The sequence below is a fragment of the Zonotrichia leucophrys genome, chromosome 3 (assembly GCF_028769735.1).
Source record: "Zonotrichia leucophrys gambelii isolate GWCS_2022_RI chromosome 3, RI_Zleu_2.0, whole genome shotgun sequence".
NCBI lineage: Eukaryota > Metazoa > Chordata > Aves > Passeriformes > Passerellidae > Zonotrichia > Zonotrichia leucophrys.
The window spans coordinates 21,312,795-21,332,343 of NC_088172.1; the positions used below are offsets into that span (position 1 = coordinate 21,312,795).

At 33.4% G+C, this 19,549-nt stretch overlaps 1 protein-coding gene across 2 annotated transcripts in view; it reads left to right on the forward strand.

The window, feature by feature from the left end:
- CSMD1 (CUB and Sushi multiple domains 1) overlaps positions 1-19,549 on the forward strand; it is a 1,074,724-nt gene that overhangs the window by 932,186 nt on the left and 122,989 nt on the right. For both annotated transcript variants that reach the window (XM_064707609.1, XM_064707608.1), the window contains exons 37-40: positions 1,955-2,059; positions 11,195-11,313; positions 15,012-15,081; positions 17,041-17,157. In XM_064707609.1, the coding sequence (XP_064563679.1) occupies positions 1,955-2,059; positions 11,195-11,313; positions 15,012-15,081; positions 17,041-17,157 (411 nt within the window). The remainder of the gene's footprint in view (positions 1-1,954; positions 2,060-11,194; positions 11,314-15,011; positions 15,082-17,040; positions 17,158-19,549) is intronic.

The following is a 19,549-nucleotide window of genomic DNA, read 5'->3' on the forward strand; positions in this document are numbered from 1 at the left end:
TCCTGAATGATTCCATTGAAAGAAGCAATTATGAGAATTAAAAACCAGCCTCATTTATTTCCCACAGTACAATAGGATCTGCCTTCTCATCTAAATGAATATCACCCTTTAAGAAATTAAAAGACTGGTGGTAAATGTTACCAGGTCCTAAACAAGAACAGAACTGCCGAGTGACTTTTGTTCATTAAAAAGTGTAATAGTAATTGTGAGTTAACATCCTCATTGTTACAGGACACCTTAAACATCCTTAAATATATTTCAAATTCTTTATCAGTACTGTTGAGGAGTACAGTTGGTGCTGGTAGCTGTGTGAGCAGCTGCAATTCAAGCTGCTCATGGAGCTCTGGGTGGTGCAGCCAGAGGTGAGAAGCCTTGAACCTTGTGCAGCAAAGGGCCTGGGGAAATGTAGTTCAGCCTGGTGAGAGGACACTCAAAGACATGGCAGGAACTGAGGAGTAGGGAAGAAGATACTTTTGTGAGTGATGAGACTGTGAGGGTGAAAAAGCCCACAGGTTTCCTGGCTGGGATTCTCCCTGGAAGCATCATCTGGAGCTGTTTCAGTGTAAGTGCACTGTGAATAAATGACTTTATGGAATGAGATATTTGAGAATCTGCTGCAGGAGACCCAGGGTGGAATCTGTGAGGAGGCCTGATCTGACTGTGAGGGTGAGGTGTGCAGGCAGTGAAACGGGGACTCATCAGATCACTGGAGCTGCCCTCTGGGAATGGGCTCTGGTCCCTGCTGTGAAGGTCTCTGGTGGTGGGAGTGTGACCAGCCTGTCTGGATGGTCAGACAGGGAGGTTTCCTTAACAGATACTAAGAATTGTCCTTCTTCCAGGGAGATGCTTCACTGTTTTCTGTACTCCAGGGTAATATTGTGTGATGTCATTGCTCTGTGCTGTCTGAATTTGGATACTTTGAGTCTCCGTGTCAAACAGTAAACACCTTCCTTAAAGACCAGCTTGTCATGTTTCAGCTCCTCCAGTTATATCAAGATTTTGCTTAATTCATTTTCACTTTTAGAAGTATTTACCAGTTCCTAGTTTAGATTGTAGACTTAGGAAGATAATTCTTTTCAGCATTTCTTAAGCCCAAATTTCAGACTTATACCTAGGCTGCTGACAGTTACTTTAGAAACAGAAAATGCCCCACAGGAAATGAGAATTTTTCTTATGCATCCACCATTGAAGTTTATTAGGTACTTGATACGGTCTTTGAGGGTAATCATAGAAAATTATGTAATTTTTAGCCTCAGTAAGTCTTCTGGCTTTAGACAGTAGAATATGAGTTACATGGTATCATGTGATAATAAAGTAACTGTTTGTCAGACTGAGCAATTCTAGTGGCAAAGAATGAATCCAGAGTTAGTGACAAGCTTGTGTAACACACAAAGCAAGCAGTTTTATTATGGATATTTGAATTATGAAAAGCTACATGTTGTTTTGGGGTTTTATTTAATGTGTTGCACCTGTTTCTTCATCTTTGGTCATATCCTCTGAATTAGCATAAGTGGTTGAAATGTTATTGTGGGAAGAAGGTGTGAAGTACACACAAAAAATCTGGACTTCTTTGCTCTGTACTGCAGGTTTTATAGAAATGTGAGGAAACAGGAAAATGGTAGTTGAGCTTGTCATCATAACCAAATCTTTTATTTATGTGATTTTTTAATCTTTAAATCTCTTTTTACACTGTCCAAGTCAATAAGGCTGCCTCTAAACATGATGGGATCTTGTTTGATTGTACTTACTCTTATTGCCTCTTATTGTTTGGCTTGTAATCAAACATTTCCTGCAACTTCAGGAGAAAAACAAGACAGAATACAGCAAAATATTTGATTCCCATGAAGAGAATGAGAAGAAAATAAGCCTGTCTGATTCAGTCCTGTTTATGTCTTTTCTATACGAAACTTGGATCAGCATGCTATAATTTATTCCATAACTTTTATTTTTCCAGGTACAACTGTGCCAGCATTGTTGAATAGCACCTCCAATCAACTTTACCTTCATTTCCACTCTGACATTAGTGTGGCAGCAGCTGGTTTTCATCTGGAATACAAAAGTAAGACTCTTAGTTTTTTGAAACTTACTCAGGAAAAGCATGCATATAGAAAGGGAAACAGATGTTTAACATTATTCTTTTTGCTTACTTGTTTGGGGTTTGTTTTTGGTTTTTTTTTTGTTTGGTTGTTTTTTTTCCTGAGTAGCAAGCCTTGTATAAGTGGTATCTAATAAACTGAAATTTAAAATGAAGTGACATTTGAAATTGATGGAAAACAGCTTTCACAAATTAGCATCACATAACAAATCAACCTGGGAATTCATAATAGCATTTTTTAAATGTGAGTTTTAATATTGATGTGGGTTTTCTTAACTTATTTCAGCTTAGTTCAGAAATTTAGATGACCAAAAAGAAAAAAGTAGGAATGAATTTCCCTGCTTGAAAATGGATAAAACCAGAGAAGATATGTGTATGCCTTGTCGTTATTTTCTTTCCTTCAAATTATTTTCTCTCAACAAATTGCTATAATTGCAAAAAACCAATATTTTAATCCCAGAGCTAGAAGACAACACAACACTTATCTTGGTAAATCATTGGCAGTATAAACAGAATAACCTAAGAATTTTCATGGCAAATTCTGCTATATATCAACTTTTTGAAGGTTTTCTGAGAAACTTCATTCTAAAATACAGAGCTGTGGAGTTATAAACATAGTGGATTACCTCCCATAATTATATTTAATTCAAACACTTTTGTATTATTACATCTCTCCAAAACTTAAAATAATATAGAATAATAGTTACACATAGCTAATGTGATTTTAATTGGAAGTAGATATTGCTAAGAATAGTCTACTATTAATAAAGTACAATTATGAATCGACTATCTGATGAGTGCTTCAATGAAGGTCACAAAGTAAATCCTTATAATTTTTGAACCATCCTCTCCTTTTTCAAAGGCTATTCAAGAATTTTCTTGAGAATGGAGTTAGCTTTTATATTTCATTGAGTCCAAGAATAATATCTAAAACTGGTAATGTTGTTTTCAATGTTTTGAACAAGTACACATAAGTAAATAAACATGGATGATTTTTAATAAGTTCTATTTAGGATTGAAATAGGAAATTGTAAAGAAAATATAAAGCTGAAAGAATTTGAAAGACTAGATTTTCAGCTCATAATGAATATTTGAATATGACTGTAGTCACAAGTTAGTCCTATGTTTTCATTTAATTCCCTGCACATTTCAAGTATTTCTATGCAAGTATGTTATATGAGTTATTTTAAAACAATCAAAATTCTAGAGGCGATGTAGAATGCAAATAGGAATATTACCTCCGCAGGAATTTTTTAGAATCTACTATTTTGAGAAAGAGTTTTTTAGTTTGGTTGTTGTTTTTTTTTTGATCTGGGGACTCCTCCTCCACAGTTTTTCCTCCTCCAGTATTTCTCTTTAACCTACAGTGAGAGTATAATTCCATATGAAGCATAAATAAGTACACATTAATTCTAGAAAGTCATAGAATGAACATTTAACATTTTCATATTTTACTATATCAGTTTTATTTTCTCTGCAACTCAACTCCTGAAAAAAACCCTGTTCTGTTAACAAGTAAAATCACTTAGATTTATACTTTTGTTTGTCTCTTAATTGCCAATTTCCCCACTGTGCTCTGTTAAAGCACCAATTGGACTTCAGTGGTGCTAATATTTCAAGGCCAGTGTTTCTTAGAAGGGCACCTCAGTACAGGTCAAGGCAGTAATGTTGGGCATTCAGAGCTCTTTGTAGTCTGACAGGAAATAAAAGAATTTGTTTCTTTTGTGGCTACATGGTCTCTTGCAGGGCTAGTAGGAGTACAGTACATCTCTCTGTGTGACTGAACGTAGAAACTGAGCAAGTTCCCACAGAAAGAATTTGCAGATTTACGTTGAGCAGTCACCTCTTCAGATCAAGAAAAAAGCAGAGAAGGAAATACTTTTCTCTGCAGATATTGCTAGTGTTTGATTATGAATTCTGAAGTTTCTGATTGTTTGGTCACCTAATATTTGAAGCAGCATCTGAAAAATAAATACCTTTGGTTCAGAAGGCAATCTAAAATTTGGAATAAAACATCATTTTGCTAATAGGTTATGTTAATAAAGAAAACACAAAAATATCACCTGTCTGGGAAAAAAACATTCAATGTGAAATGCTATGTTAGAACATCAGATACTTTCAATAAATGTAAAAAAAAAATTAAATAAGGAGAAATATATTAATAGTCATAGACTCATAGAATATGCTGAGTTATAAGGAACCCATTGGGATCATTGAATCCAACTCTTAGCCCTGCACACCTGCATTGTTTGTTTGTCCCTTGATTCTTTCTAGATAAAATGCTTTGTAGATGTAACTTTCAGGTATAATCAACTCTAAAAATGACATTAAGCTATTAAAAAGTTTCTGAAGGAAGGTTGTGAGGACAGTGAAGGGCATTGAGGGGAAGCTGTGTGAGGACGTGCTGAGGTCACTGGGTCTGTTCAGCCTGGAGGAGACTGAGGGGAGACCTCTCTCACTTACAGCTCCTTGTGAGGGGGAGAGGAGGGACAGACACTGATCTCTGTGGTGACAGTGACAGAACCAAGGGAATGGCCTGAAGTTGTGTCAGGGGACGTGTAGGTTGGATATCAGCAAAAAATTCTTCACCCAAAGGGTGTTTGGGCACTGGAATGCCTCCCCCGGGCAGTGGTCACAGCACCAAGCCTGACAGAGCTCAAGAAGCATTTGGAGAATTCTCTCAGTCACACAGTGTGACTTTTGATGATCCTTTTGGGTCCCGCCCAAATAAGCATATTCTATGAGTCTGTGATATAATTACTTCTCTAGGGGAAAGACAGTTAGGAATTAGAGTGAAGACAATTAGTTTTCCTACTATAGATACTAACAGAAATATCAATTGACAATAAGAAGCTGTTCAGCACCTTGAGTCCAAATTTGAAATCCCAAACCTACATCAGCAGACTACAGCAGGGATAGAAGACATTAAGTGGACCTAGTGGTGTTTAATCCAGCCTTAAATTTTACATAAATTACAAATTAGAGTAATAGCTGAAACTGCTCTAAACTAACCATTACAGTATTCTGCAGAACCTTGATGCTCTTATATAAAAAGTCTTCATTACAGCATTAGAAAGTGAGACTTATTTAGGAACATTCCCTTCATCCCAGAAGAAATTCTAAGGAACAAGGTGCAACAGAGTGTCCTTAAGGCACTACTAAATTGTTTACCAACAATAAAAACTATGCCTCTACAACTTGCGTATCATATTTTGGAATAAATGGAGAAGTATTTCTATTTAGAAGATATTTCACCAGTGTAAATGCTATAAACATGCCTGAGTTTGGATCACTATGTAGGGAAAACTTTACTTCAGTAAGATATATTTAATTTGCTATCATTTGATCACCTACATTCTACACTGTATATTGTTTTGAAGTAAATTTATAGAAATTCGTAAATACTTTATCCAAGCTTCAGCCACTGATAAAAGCTTATTCAAATCGTAAATATTTCAAGATGATTCAAATGATTGAATAAGAATAGCTATATTTCTTGAAACATTTTCTTCCTTTTAACAATATCTTTCTCTTGCCCTGTCCATTTGCAAGTTTTTTCTATGAATGTCTTTATTTTCATGGGAAGGATCTGGACAGTGTGCTCCTGCAAACCTAAATCTATGTCTAATCTAGGCAGTGCATAGGTTTCCTTTGTAGCCTTCAAGAGCACACAAGTCTTAAGGCAAATAATATAACTTTGTCATTTACTTTAGGATGTTTTTGTGTTAGACATTAAGAATGTAAAAGTTCATTTGCCCAAGTTAAGTAGTCTACTGGATTTGTATGCTATGGTCAGATTGATGACATAGATTTTTTTTTCCTTTGTTTCATTGTTATTTGGGTTTTGTTTTTTTATTTGTTTGGGTTTTGGTTTTGTTTTGTTTTTCAAGTCAGATACACAAACTCATATTAAAATAAATAATTGGTCAGTGCCTTAGAAAAATTTCCCTGTAGTCACAACAGAATTGTAAATATTGTTGAGGGCTACTATGTCATTTCCTGTTATTTCACAAGGGCTGCAGGTTTTTAAACTGGTTGCAGCAACCTGTGGTTAACAAAGCAGTAAAATATGCAACAGGTTACTGTGGAAAAGATGAGAATTAATCATTTAACTAATCCTTCATATGCATGTGCTAGAATCAATACCAAACATAATTATTTTCACTACCAACAGCAAGTCAAATCAAATAGTGTTTTGTTGCATTCCTAGTATGTACAACAGTAGGAAGAATAAATATCCCATTTATTTAATTACTTTTAATCTAATGAATGAAGGAATCAACTATACAAATGGTTTCTTCTGGAAATGTGACTGTTTAATTCCACTGCATTTGTGACCACCAATCTTTTAAGCTGGGTCTTAAAACCTCATGTATTTATTCAGTGGTAGTTTAAATGTTTTCCTTAATATTCAAACAAATGAAAAAATAAAAAGTCTGGAAATAATTGCTTTTCTCCACATGCTGCTTGGTCTTCTCATTTAGAGTCAAGTTTGTTTTAGTAAAAACTGAATGTATGCTGAATATTGATATATAGGTTTAGGCCACCTTTTTAAATGCCTATAAGTATCTATCTATCTATCTATCTGTCTGTCTGTCTGTCTATCTATCTATCTAATCTATCTCTCCAACTTAAGGGGTTAGAATTAGATTTTTCAGTAAAAATGTTCTTTTATGTAAACAATATTTTTATAGTGTCATCCAGCTCTACTAACCTGAATTAGGATATATGGCACAGGTCAGCATCACTCATTTTGTGAGCTTTTAGTTTACTGCTATACCAAGAGTATGGACTATGTATGAGAACATAATCTTACTTTTAACCAACATGTCCTTTTCTGAAGCCACTCTATCATGTCCTTTCAAGTGTTGAAGGTTCTTGGCAGCTGAAATAAAGGATTCACTGGTAAGGGAACTAGAGAGCAATTGACTGTCTTTTGTAGTACTTCTCTATCATGAAGATATCTAATAATTTAAAATATAAAAATCAGACTAGCAGAGAATAAAATATATTCTTCCAAGTAGCATATTATATTTCAGAGGTCCAGTTTAAGATCTTTCATGCAATTTGGATTTTAATGTAGCTCTTCAGTGCAAGTCTTTTCTGTTTCCCCATGTTAAAGCAGGTGTGAATCATAAACATGCCATTTTTAATTTAGCAGGTCCTGATCCTGTCAATATATCTGTGCAACTTACTAGATGTTGACAAGAATCTGATCTCACTGCAGTTACTCATTGAGATAAAGATATTTTCTAGGCTAGTGTCTGAAGCATGAAATTTTGAAAGGGACAGCTTGGATTTTGATATACACCATCATCAAAATGGAAAGAGCAATTCACTCCAGCTTGATGTTTGTGATATAGTAAAGCATAATATGTTCTTGTTAGCTGCATAGTGTGGGAGGAATTGAAAAATGAAAGCTTGATGACTTTTGGTCCAGCTGTCAAGACATTCTTGTGCTGTCCAGTTCTCAGCATTCTAAAATGGACACTAATGGGCATTCACATTGTCAGATATGCCAGGAAGGATTTTCTTTCTGCCAGCAGTGGCAGTGATGTTTGGACAGAATTTGAGGTAATTGTAGGCATGGATATAATTATGTAAGTAAAGCATATTTGTCTTGTGCCACAGCAGAGTCAAGAAAGTGTTTAGCAAACAGTAAGTGGAAGAAGGTCAGGGAGAGGGTTATCACTCTTGACATTGATGTGCTCTGTTTTGTACTGCATAGCGGAAGCTGAGCTCTGAAAAGTATGCACTTAAGAAATCCTTGCTCCTTTTTTGATTGCTTGGACTTGACATTTAACATGTTTTCCCTGTATTACTGACTGTTCACCTAAAACCTAGTTTAATAATGTATTTCCGAGTCTCTGAATATTTAAGATTCCAAGTTTGTCCTCAGATACCAGAATTTGTTTGCTTTCTCTCAAGCATTCTTTTGATATTTGGACCTGTTCTAACTAAATTAATTTTCGAACTACACTGGGCAAGTATTATGGAATGGTTAGAATAACAGAGATTTGAGGATTCAGAATAGTGTTTGATTCTGCTTTCAACTTCCTCTTGCTTTTGGGGTAATAATATTGCTTCTTAATATGAGGTATATCAAAAGAAGTCAAAATGTTTTATGACATTCTGATAGAATATTCTATAATTTTGCATCATTTTTCAGACCAAAGAAGTAGTGTATACAAAATGTTTTGAAAAGTGTAAGAAGCTAGCAGGAAAAAAGTTTTTAACCTAATTATTAGAATCTGTTAAATATAAATACACAGTATACCACAATTTCAGTTACATAGAAATTTAATTTGAAGGTTTTTGATTGATCATAGTCTGTTTAAATTCTATGTGCTATTCAACCAATGATGGATATAACAAGCACATTATGAGTATTGCTATGCATCCACTGTTACAGCTGTTTCTGTAACTCAGAAAAAATATGTAAAAGTAACTTTATTCATACAGATCCAAGCCTGTTACTCTCAATATACAGGAATGCTGAGTTCCAAAATACAAATTTCTTGATGACAGGAAGTGAACCTCAAAGTTATATTCACAGAATTCAGCAAGTACATAGATATCTGTAAGCAATTTAGTCACTGCATCTTTGTTAGGTGCTTATTTATTTAAAAACAGTTATCTTGGAGCAGATCTTTTTAAATTTTATTTTCTATTCAAGAACGGGAAGGGTGAGAAAATGCAGAAATGAGCGTTGATTTTCTTCAGTTGCATCTGAACACTGGATTTGCAAATTAGTGAACAGCAGTCTGTATATGGTAATTTGAATTACTGAGATGAGGTATTACATTTCACTTCATGCTGAAACAGTTTGTGTGAATGCATATCACAGCTATTTAGTACCTATACTCAAACTTTCCAGATGCAAATACTTTTATGATATTGTGGAATTCAGGCTGATTGACCAGAAGAATGATACTAGTTAACCTGCAGCAAAACCCAAACCATTGAAGTTAATGACAATATCTCCATGATTTTTTGGAACATTACAGTCCCACATAGTGACCACACATGAGATTCCTAGTGGCCATGGAAAGTCACCATAACATCATTTGAAAGTTGATTATATTGGAAGAATATAAAAATTTGTAAATTCTACGACAGAAATTTCTGAAAATCTTTAAAACACATTCATATATTTTCCTAAATTATAAATTCCGGAAGACAAAATAACTGCTTCATGGAGATCCCATTATTTGTAACTATTAAATTTTTCTTTATTTGATAATTTGAAATTTTTTGTTTGATACTTCTTGCATAATTTGTTATGAAGCCTTTACTTCATACCTTGATGGTTTTTACTCAGAATTTGAATGGCTTGACAATACCTTCATTCCTGAAAAAAGTGAAATGTATTGAAACTCAAGGGCACAGGACTAACAAGGAACATTGAGGACCATAGAACTTAATTTCAGGAAAGAAAAAAAATGGCACAGCAATCACAATTTCTTGTAAAAGTATGAAAGCTATTTCAGAATTCCTTGTGCTTTATCAGGAAAAATATATTTACTCCAGCTAAAACTTGGAAAAGAGTGGAATTGTGTGAAATTTTTATTTGTGCATTTAATATTTGCAAGGCATTTATATTTGAGTGATGAAAAGTACATACATAATGGTTTATGCCATAAAGTTAAAACTATGTCTGTATGAAAATGTGTGATCAACATTACCTGTAAGAAAATTGTATTTCCCTAGAAAGGCTAGGGTCTCAGTGAATAATATCAGATATTGTTTCATGATGAACTATCTGGAACAACAGACTAACATGTCACATATCAGAATACAGTCAGTATTGTCAAATAATGCAGTTTCTGTACTAAACACACTCTAGTTGCACATGCTGTCACCAAACAAGTTAGATTTCATAGGAAGATATTGAGAGTAGTAGTCAGGGATTTTTTTCCATGCAACTGAATTAAAGGATGCACAGGATCTCATTCAGCAAAGTATCATGTTTCTCTGCTCTTTACAGAATTTTGTGCTAATCAGTTCTCAAAATATCTTCTCACACATTATGGAAATTCCATTCTTGGCTTCTACAGATCATATTCTCATAAAACATAAAAAAAACAACATAATGATGTTTCAGGAGTAATTTTCTCAAATAAATATTTAATAATTAAAATTGTATTTAAGATTGATATTTGACTTCATAAAAGGTTTTTCACATGAAGCAAATGAGATTCTGTTGTCAGACCATGAACTTACAAATTGCTTCTTCTGGTCCTTGTGTTTGCAAGAAAAATCTTAAAAGCACAGAATTACTTAATCTACTCTCCCATTTGTCAACTGTCTTGTTCATTTGCAGTATTTTCACTTGGAAAAGTTGATATTAATTTTCAGTAGTGTTGACTAGCAAACTCCTTAGATAGCACACAAGGCAAAAGAATGATACGCACTTGACAAAAAGCAGAATTTTGTACTTTAGGTTGCCAAATTAGGTGAACAAATTTAAGAAATTACTAATAATAGAGAGTCTTTGTTAAACTAATCTTTTGTTTTCTCACACCTGGCTTAAAAACAATTAAGAACAGACTATCCAAAGACTGAGTTTTGGATTAAAGTACTAAATTTCAATGTCTAAATGTCTTTATAGTCCATGGAGTTGCCTAAAAATAAGGAACCACCAATAAATTCTGCTCATTTATTGTTGAAAAGAGAGTATATGCATAAAATGTATTCCATTTTTCTCTCTCCACTACCTTCACAAGGATAAAAAAGGACTAAAAAACCCCAGTAAAGCAAAATGAGCAAACAAATAAAACCTAGGATTTTTAACAAGCTAAAATCATAATACTGCTTTGGAGACCATAAAACTGTGTAGTGTGTCATAGCAATGTGACCTGGTAATTGGTCACAGTGTATAATCTTTGTGCTTCAGCCATACCACTCATATTCTGTAGAACAGTTGTGAAAACTTCTGTGTTTTAAACAAAATTTCAGTTTATTGTTGAAATTAATTCTTAATGTTTTCTTAAATACCCATAATTCTGTGGAAATAATTCATTAAGGCAGAGAATATCAGTGAAGACCTGCTGTCCACTTATCTATGTTTTTTTCAATCTTTGCCTTTACTTTTTCCAGCTGTAGGTCTTGCTGCCTGTCCAGAACCAGTAATTCCTAGCAATGGGATCAAATCAGGAGATAGATATATGGTGAATGATGTTTTGTCATTTCATTGTGAGCCAGGATATACATTACAGGTATTTCTTTCTTTCTTTTTTGCTTTGAATAATACACTGTGGAATGATTGCCGGGAATAAAATGCCAAGAGACTGGTCCAAAACATATTCTAATGAAGAGTCTGTCGTGTGTACATAGAGATGATTTAGGTGGAGCCTATGTGAGTGGTCCCAAATTATAAAGCTACAAATGTGTGGCATTTCTGTCCCTCAGTAAATCTGGGCTGGGAAATTTTGTCTTAGATCATCAACATACCATTGAGCAGTAAAGGCCATCAAAATGGACAGTGAAATAACATGGCGAAAATGTTTTCTCTAGAAAATTTTTATAGTACTACACTATAGAGTGCTATGTTTCTTCCTTTTGCGGGATTTATTTGTCTAGGCTGCTATATAATTGCTTCTCATATAATTGCCAAGACATGTTTGTTTAGTTCCTCATTGCTGTGATCCTGGTCGCTGCTTCTGAGCTGTTATGACTGAAATACATTTATGTAAACATCTGATTTATGGCTAAGCTTATGACAGTGATTTGACAGGAAATAAGTGAAAAAACTAAGCCTATACTAATGGTTTCCTATGGAGATGGGAAATGATCTCCATATAACACAATTAATTTAATATAAAAACCAGCCATCTAATCTCAATCAGCTGTTTAGATTTTTATTGTGACACTAGAGATAATCAGCCTTACTCCTCCAAGTACTGATTCATACTAAGGTTTCATGTTAGAACAGGAACTTTACTCTTAAAGTATCATTCTTCATCAGTAATATCAAAAGGTTAACACAGGTATCAAACTTGAAACTGCTTAGATTTGTTGGGATGACCTCTACTTGTATTGCCCATCATATTGCAGACTCTTTTATCCCTACCTTTTTCAACTTTTACAAATATCTAAATCTTGCACATTGAAAAAGGGCATCATTATTTGTTTTTTTATTACATGGATTAGAAATGGATACATGCTCAAGAGACAGCATCATCAAATATTCTGTCTATACTTAAAATAGTACTGGTGAAACACTGATGTGGAGTGATAACAGTAGGATAGGAATACTTCAGAAGTGATTGGAATAAGTACAGGAAAACTTCTGAAGATACACATTGTTAGCCCTGGCTTGATGTTTTGGATCTACTCTTACTTACAAAAACAATCAGAATGCAAGTTCATAAATACGGTATTATTATAAAATAATGATGCATTTTTGAAGAAGAGAGCTGCACACAACAAAACTCTCATCTGTATTAAAGCTAAATTTCAATACACTGTGTATATCACTAACACAAAACCATATAATGTCTTTTGTCTGTGGGCAGCTCTTATCTGTAGCCCTCTCATATGACTAACTGGACTTTTTCTATATATTTACAGGGATTCTATTATTAAATACTTTCTTAAAATTTCATAGCATGTTGTTCCTTAACTGTATATATTCCAACTATAAACCTCTTTTTCAATACATCTAAAATTTTAATACTAGCTGTGGAAGCTGACATATGTAAAACCTAGTTTTATGAGCTTGTTCAAAGTGTAAAACAAAGATCTTCAATATCCAAATTCAGTAGAAAATAGTTTGAATATTTTCAAAATATTGATAAAAATTGCTATGCTGTATGGACTCTGCTGTAAGAAAGTGCATACGTATCTATACATATAGCATGTTAGTCAGACAGGACAAGTAAAATAGGATCCAAATTAAAGAGAAATAATAATGAAAATAGTGTTCAATGAGGCACAGTATGTTTTCTATTCAACAAATATAGACCAGCATAACTTTTAATAATATTTTTTTCTCTTTAGCTGTGAATTTATCCTCAATCTTTAGAGAACATATTCACAGCTAGCAATAACAATCAGCTGTGGATTAGTTTATAATTGAGACTTACCAGAAAAGTCATAGAGCTCAAACTACTACCTGGAGATGCATGAGAAACATAATTGCTAGCTGTAGGATTAAGTGTCTCCCCACAGGAGGGAACTTTAAAAGACTGAAATCAGAGTGTGCTCTTGTTGGAAAGAGGCTTGAAGCTAGAGGAATCATTTAATTGTATTTTTCAAAAGATCCTTTATAGGCTATTTAATGTTTTTCCTGACTGTGCTACTTAAATTTCATCTTCCCCCTTAACTCACATCAGAGACATGCAATCACAGAAAACTAGAAAAAGAGAATAAAATAAAATAATGCAGTCTTGGAAGACTAGAAAGAGGAAGTGAAACAGGGAATATTGCATTAATTAAATTATTCAAAACTTCATCCATTTTGCAAATAACTAAGATGACACAGTAAGTGCATGCACTTATTTTCCTTTAGAAATGTATCTTTTAAGAAAAATATTTTTATTGAATTACCAATTTGGAGTGTTTTTAGAAGAAAAAGACTAATTTATTTTTCATTATTTTAGTGAAAACAGATCTCTTTTTCCTTCCAAGTAATTTTCTGTATGTGTTTCAGTTTGGCTTTCAGAACGTGATTGCCCAAATATACTTAACTAAATGATTAATTAAAGGAGTTTTATTCCATGCAGTTCTATATGAACTTTATTTAAGGAAGAGTTTAAACATTCCAAATGGTGTGGAAGAAATGTCATCAAATGGATTTTCTTTTACTGCAGTTTACCTATTAATTCTTTTTCTTATTTCTATGAGATTATGATTGCTATGGACAAATAATATTTAAATAAATCTTCACATTATATTGATAAAATGTTCTGCCTTACAAAATTTTAGACTTATAATACACCTGATCAAAATAAGCTCAGGATGTTAAGCGACTAGCATGAGTTTGTATATCCAAATGATCAAAACAGAAACTAAACCCTGTTCTCAGTCCTGTGTCTCAATCTTCGTATCAGTTGCTCTTACTCCTGCCAGTTTATTCAGCTTTTGAGCTTCAGCAGCAGAATGCATAACCTGAGTATCTCAAAGGACAGAATTGACAAAAACAAGACTTTTTCTGCTACTGTTAATAGTTTGAACTGTTCCTAGGGAAAACAAAGATGGGAGCATTTTGATCCTAGGCATTCCCCCTGAGGTATGTGGGACTAGACTGTGCAAGCTACAGCCATGCCTTGATTTACTTCCTGCCATCGCATGAGTCTGCTTGGTTCCTGTGATTTTTCTTAAAAATAGACAGAGTAAATGAAACGTGACAGCTATATAAAGAGGCACTTGTATTTCTACAGCTGTCTGCCAAGATGTTGCATGAATGCAGTGGGTCATTTGTGAGGCCATGTGAGGGGTCAAGGCCTGCTGCTATTTGTTGATGGCAGTGTTGGCATGGTCCACATTGAACATCTGTAGTAAGTAGATGAGGAACAAATTCCTCTCTGTGTCTGTAGTAATCACGCAGAGCAATGGTTGATTCACTACAGGTTGCAGCATAAAACTCAACCACTATGCTTGCACTGCAGATGGAACACACTGGAATTGAAACAGGCAGTGAACAATCAGATGAGAGCACATAGCTGCTTCTACTTTTAAGAAATTTTCAAGATACCAGAGGAAAGATGTTTTAGAACATTTATCCAAGAGAAAAATAAGAACATAAAACCTTGACTATTTGAAAATAGATTTTTATTTAAGCGATTATTATGTAGTTGGCTGAAATAAGAACATATATTAATTAGATTATCCAGGAGGTCCTATGTAGCCCTGTCTCTCAGGAAAGTCCCATAAATGAGTATCTGTAATCTGATATTTTGCCCTTTCCAAACAGGGCCGTTCTCATATTTCTTGTATGCCAGGAACAGTTCGACGCTGGAACTATCCATCTCCTCTCTGCATTGGTATGGAAACCTGTTTTCAGTTTTCTGACCATCAGTCACAAGAAACTTCTGACCTTGTCATGCCCATTGTTCCTCAACTTAATTCTGCTTCATTCAAAACTTTTTTGAGTTTCCATTTGTATCTATGAAATATGGAAAAAAAAGATAATATTTTTGTCTATAAATGGTTAAATGCTATTTTTAAAAAATATTGTGAGACTGGGCAAAGGAGGAAACCCATATGTTAACCATTGTTTTGCTTTTCCTGAATAATCTGCTTTGAATCAGACTGAATCTTCCTCATGGCATTAAGAGATTCCTTTTGCAGCATGCTCAAATTGGAAAACTTAGGCAGTTCATGCAGAGCACCTAGAAGATTTCCTAAAGAAGCAGGCAGTGGAGAGCAGCTCTGAAGCCAAGCCTTCAGGAGTGGTGGAATGAAAAGGAATTTCAGGGATCCAGAAAAGACTGGCTCTTTTCCTCTGAGAAAGTTGTTAAATTATGCTGAGTTGAAAAGTAAAGCTAAAAAACATTTTCCTCTTAGTTCATTTAGACCTTAGCCAAACAGATTTGAGTTTTCTGTGTATAGAAAATAATCATCTGCAGTTCTTTTTCTTGATTAAACAAAATTTAAGAGAGTCGAGATTCTGCTGTATTTTGGTATGCTTATTTCAAGCAAAAACAGGAAGTGAGGACTGCGAAGCATATGTCCTTCATAATGTACTGTCACTTTTGCTTTGAAATACATTCTTCAGTGAATGCTTTTAATTTGAATAATCATCGAAAGCTGTTCCTATTAGTTTCATATCTAAGAGGAATTCAAAATATTGGTATGACATTGTACAGCACTAATGTGGAAGAGATTCCTTGTCAAGTTGAGCCCATGCATTATTTTGTATTGCCAACTTCTACAGGAGTAAATTTTGATTGATACGAAGGTAGTGCATTTCTTTCCAATCAGTTTTAGAAATGGAAAATGTATTCAAGGATGGGTGTTTTGGGCTTTGGACACTTCTGTTGTTTCTTTTCTTTTCATGGTAATCTTATGTTTCACCTTGCATAATAAATATAGTTCTTTCCTGAAAACATTGAGCTTAAAACATAACTCTCCTTCTTCTCTCACCTCTAACACTTAAAATATTGATTTTTATAGAATGCAAGCCAAAATAAATATGAATATTGCAACAGAAAGTATCACAGTATCACAACTGTGTTATCAGATCATGTGTCAATGTAATGCCTGACTGGAGACTCACAGGCCTTATCCTCAAATAATAAATATAAAATTGCAATATTCTAATTTGATTTCTTGAAGTTATTCTTACTTCATGTTAGTGTCCTAGCATATGTGTAAACTTTGCCACTTTATTGCAGGATGCTTCATGTATTTATGTCTTAGCTTTTTATCATTCTAAATGATGCAAATGCGTTTTCCAAATATATGAATTTGCTGAATAGAAGCATAACAATGGAAAGCAAAGAATTATTCTGTTATGCAGCAAGTCTATTTTCTTTCTGAATTAAAGCAAAAATTGTGATAAGGTTTGTTTTCCTTGCTTGTTTTTAAATGCAAGTGTCATATTGGTTATATTGAGTAATATATTTTTTGCTGCATCATGATTTGGGATCATAATTCAGTTTAATTCCAAATTTGTTTATCTGATTGTGAAACATATCTCAACATAGCACCAGACCTTTTTAACATTAATTGCCACACTGACACAATGGGTTGCCTGGTCTATATGTGCAACTACACACTTGTAGTTATATTACACTGAACATATCACCTTAAGTAAAGATTTTGCTCTAAATTGCATCCTTTTTTTTCCTCCTTCATGAAGAATGTTTTGACTATGATAAATTTTACTGCTTTTGGGTCATGGGAACAAAATGAAAAATCCATTTTGAATTAAGCATATTTCAAATACTGAGAAATAATATTAATAAAAGATACTGTGATTTTCTTTTTGTTTTTAATAGCTAAATGTGGTGGAACACTGACAAATATGGCTGGGGTGATCCTGAGCCCAGGTTTTCCTGGAAATTACCCTAGTAACTTAGATTGTACATGGAAAATTTTATTGCCTATTGGATATGGTAAGTAAACTTACATTGGAAGATCAATTATTTGTAACCATGAGATTTAAATATATATATAATATTAATATAAATATTTTACTTCCAATATGAAGTAGATTTTATCCAGTGGATGTATTATGAACCTTTACATAATTATTTGCTATATTTGAAATGAAAATGGTTGGCAATTTTAAAATGTGTCTTTGCCAGAGCAACTTGTTATTAACTCAGCCTGTCTCAAAAACTGATTTCAAAGTAAATGAGATCTCTGGAATGAAGATATATCAGATGAAATAAATATTTTGACTTCTAAATTAAATAACGGTCTTTCGTTCTCCAAGTGACTTTTAAAATAGTTTTTTATATTCTATAAAAATAGAAAAAACCTGACTTCTAGAACTATGAATTTGGTTAAAAGCACTCTCAAACTGTATTCCAAATCCTAGATTATAGTTGCCAACTAAGAATAGTTTAATACACTAAAACTATTGTAATACAAAAATATATTCTCAAATAACTAATGACTATCCTGAAAAGGTAATCATTGATAATAAGGAATCTATAAGTTCATGTACAAAACACAATCTTCTATCATTATCAGAACTGAAAGAGGAATAAGTTTTCTTGCTGTGAAACTTCATGTCTCACACTGTAAATTCAATGCCAATGCTCAATAAGAAAAATAATTTTAAAAAATCATTACTAAATTTACTCTCCCTGTTTGAGGAAATGAGTTTATTTTCCATATTCTCCTTTTGAAATCATAAGAGGGATTTTTGTAGTGAGATGTACTACTTTCATAGTATTTTACTAAGTTAATCTGTAAAGAATACTTTGCTGCTGTTTAGAATAGTGCTCTTTATCAGTGAACACCTGGTAAAACTGATCCATCATAATTATGGATAGCCTTAGTAGCCTTAGATATCCTTGCAGATGTAGGAGAACCACAGGCAGTACACCCTTCACTAGTATGGACATTCTCCGGCTACATTTGTGGGAAATATAAATTATAAGCAATGTCATCCTAATTAGGTAATTACAATGCTGCCTTTGAAAAATAGTCCTTCACATGTCTCAGAGTTACTCCTTTTCTGTAAGCTTTTCCATGTAGAAAATGTTTCATTAATTGATTGCACAGGAGCATCTTTTATCCTGTTATTACTTCTCTCACATCTCTGAAGGCCTCTGGTGATGTTAATTCTATAAATAGAAAAGACAATAGTTTTTTTTTTAGTATGGGTTTTAACACATACAAGGTATTTATAGCACTGATCTATCATTGCCTTTAAAAATACTACAAAGAATGTTTTTTACCACCAAATTCCATCAGTGATATTTTTCCCCAAGTATTTGTCACAGAATTCACATATAATATCTTTATGTCTGGTTTAAAAATTGTAATTGATGTGATCTTTCCCAAACTACTTCCACTTGGATATTATTTTAATTAGAAGTATAAGCTTGTCTACTGAAAAGCTATTTGTTTACATATATTCTATTGTTTCAAAAAAAACCTGTGTGCTTAAACAAATAACAATAAAATTGTGGGAGCTAAATGTGCTCCAAATACAGTGCTCTCTTCATGACATGAAAATATATGTCATGTAAAAGAAGACACTACTAAAATCCAAATATTTTAAAATAGAAAATATATATTTTTCAAGTGAGTTGTTGTGATTTTAAAATGATCTTTTGTCGCTGTGAATTAATAACCATTTATAAAAACAATTACCTCAGCTTGGAATTTTCATTATTCAGAGTACATTCAAGTGAGAGAGGAAGTGCTGTTGAGATTCAAGCAGAAAGTAATATATTTATAGTTTGACCAGATAATTATTTATTCTCTGTAGTTATCAGGTTTATTCCATGTAATTTTATATAAGAAATTGCTTAGTGTAGAAAAATTCTTCTGTGACATGTCAAATTGACATTTACAAATTGTATAAACTTGGATTTAAGTCTTGAGGGGACACATACAGTGCGTTCTCTAATTAAAATTAGCACATTTGAAGCTGCTTTAGGAAGTCTTTTTTTTTTTAATTATCTTTAGATCTACTTTTACACTTTTAAAACACAAAGCTGTTCTATACTGAATATATACAACTATACATAAAAATTCCTTCTCAGAAATTAAATTAGAATTCAATTTTAAAGGTTCTCCATGGCTCATCAGAGAATAATTCATAACAGTAGATTGCTTTTATTCAAATACATAAACAATGTTTGGGCTCTATGCAAGTATGTCGGATTTGATTACCTGCTTGTCACTTTCGCAATTTAGGTATAATATTAAGTAGCTGCTCAATTCTTTATCAATTCTATGGTGCTGACATCCAGTCTCTGTTGGGAATCGCTAGCTCCTGATATTGAAGTCAAGATGTTTCCGGGCTGCTTGATGCCCTAACTCATC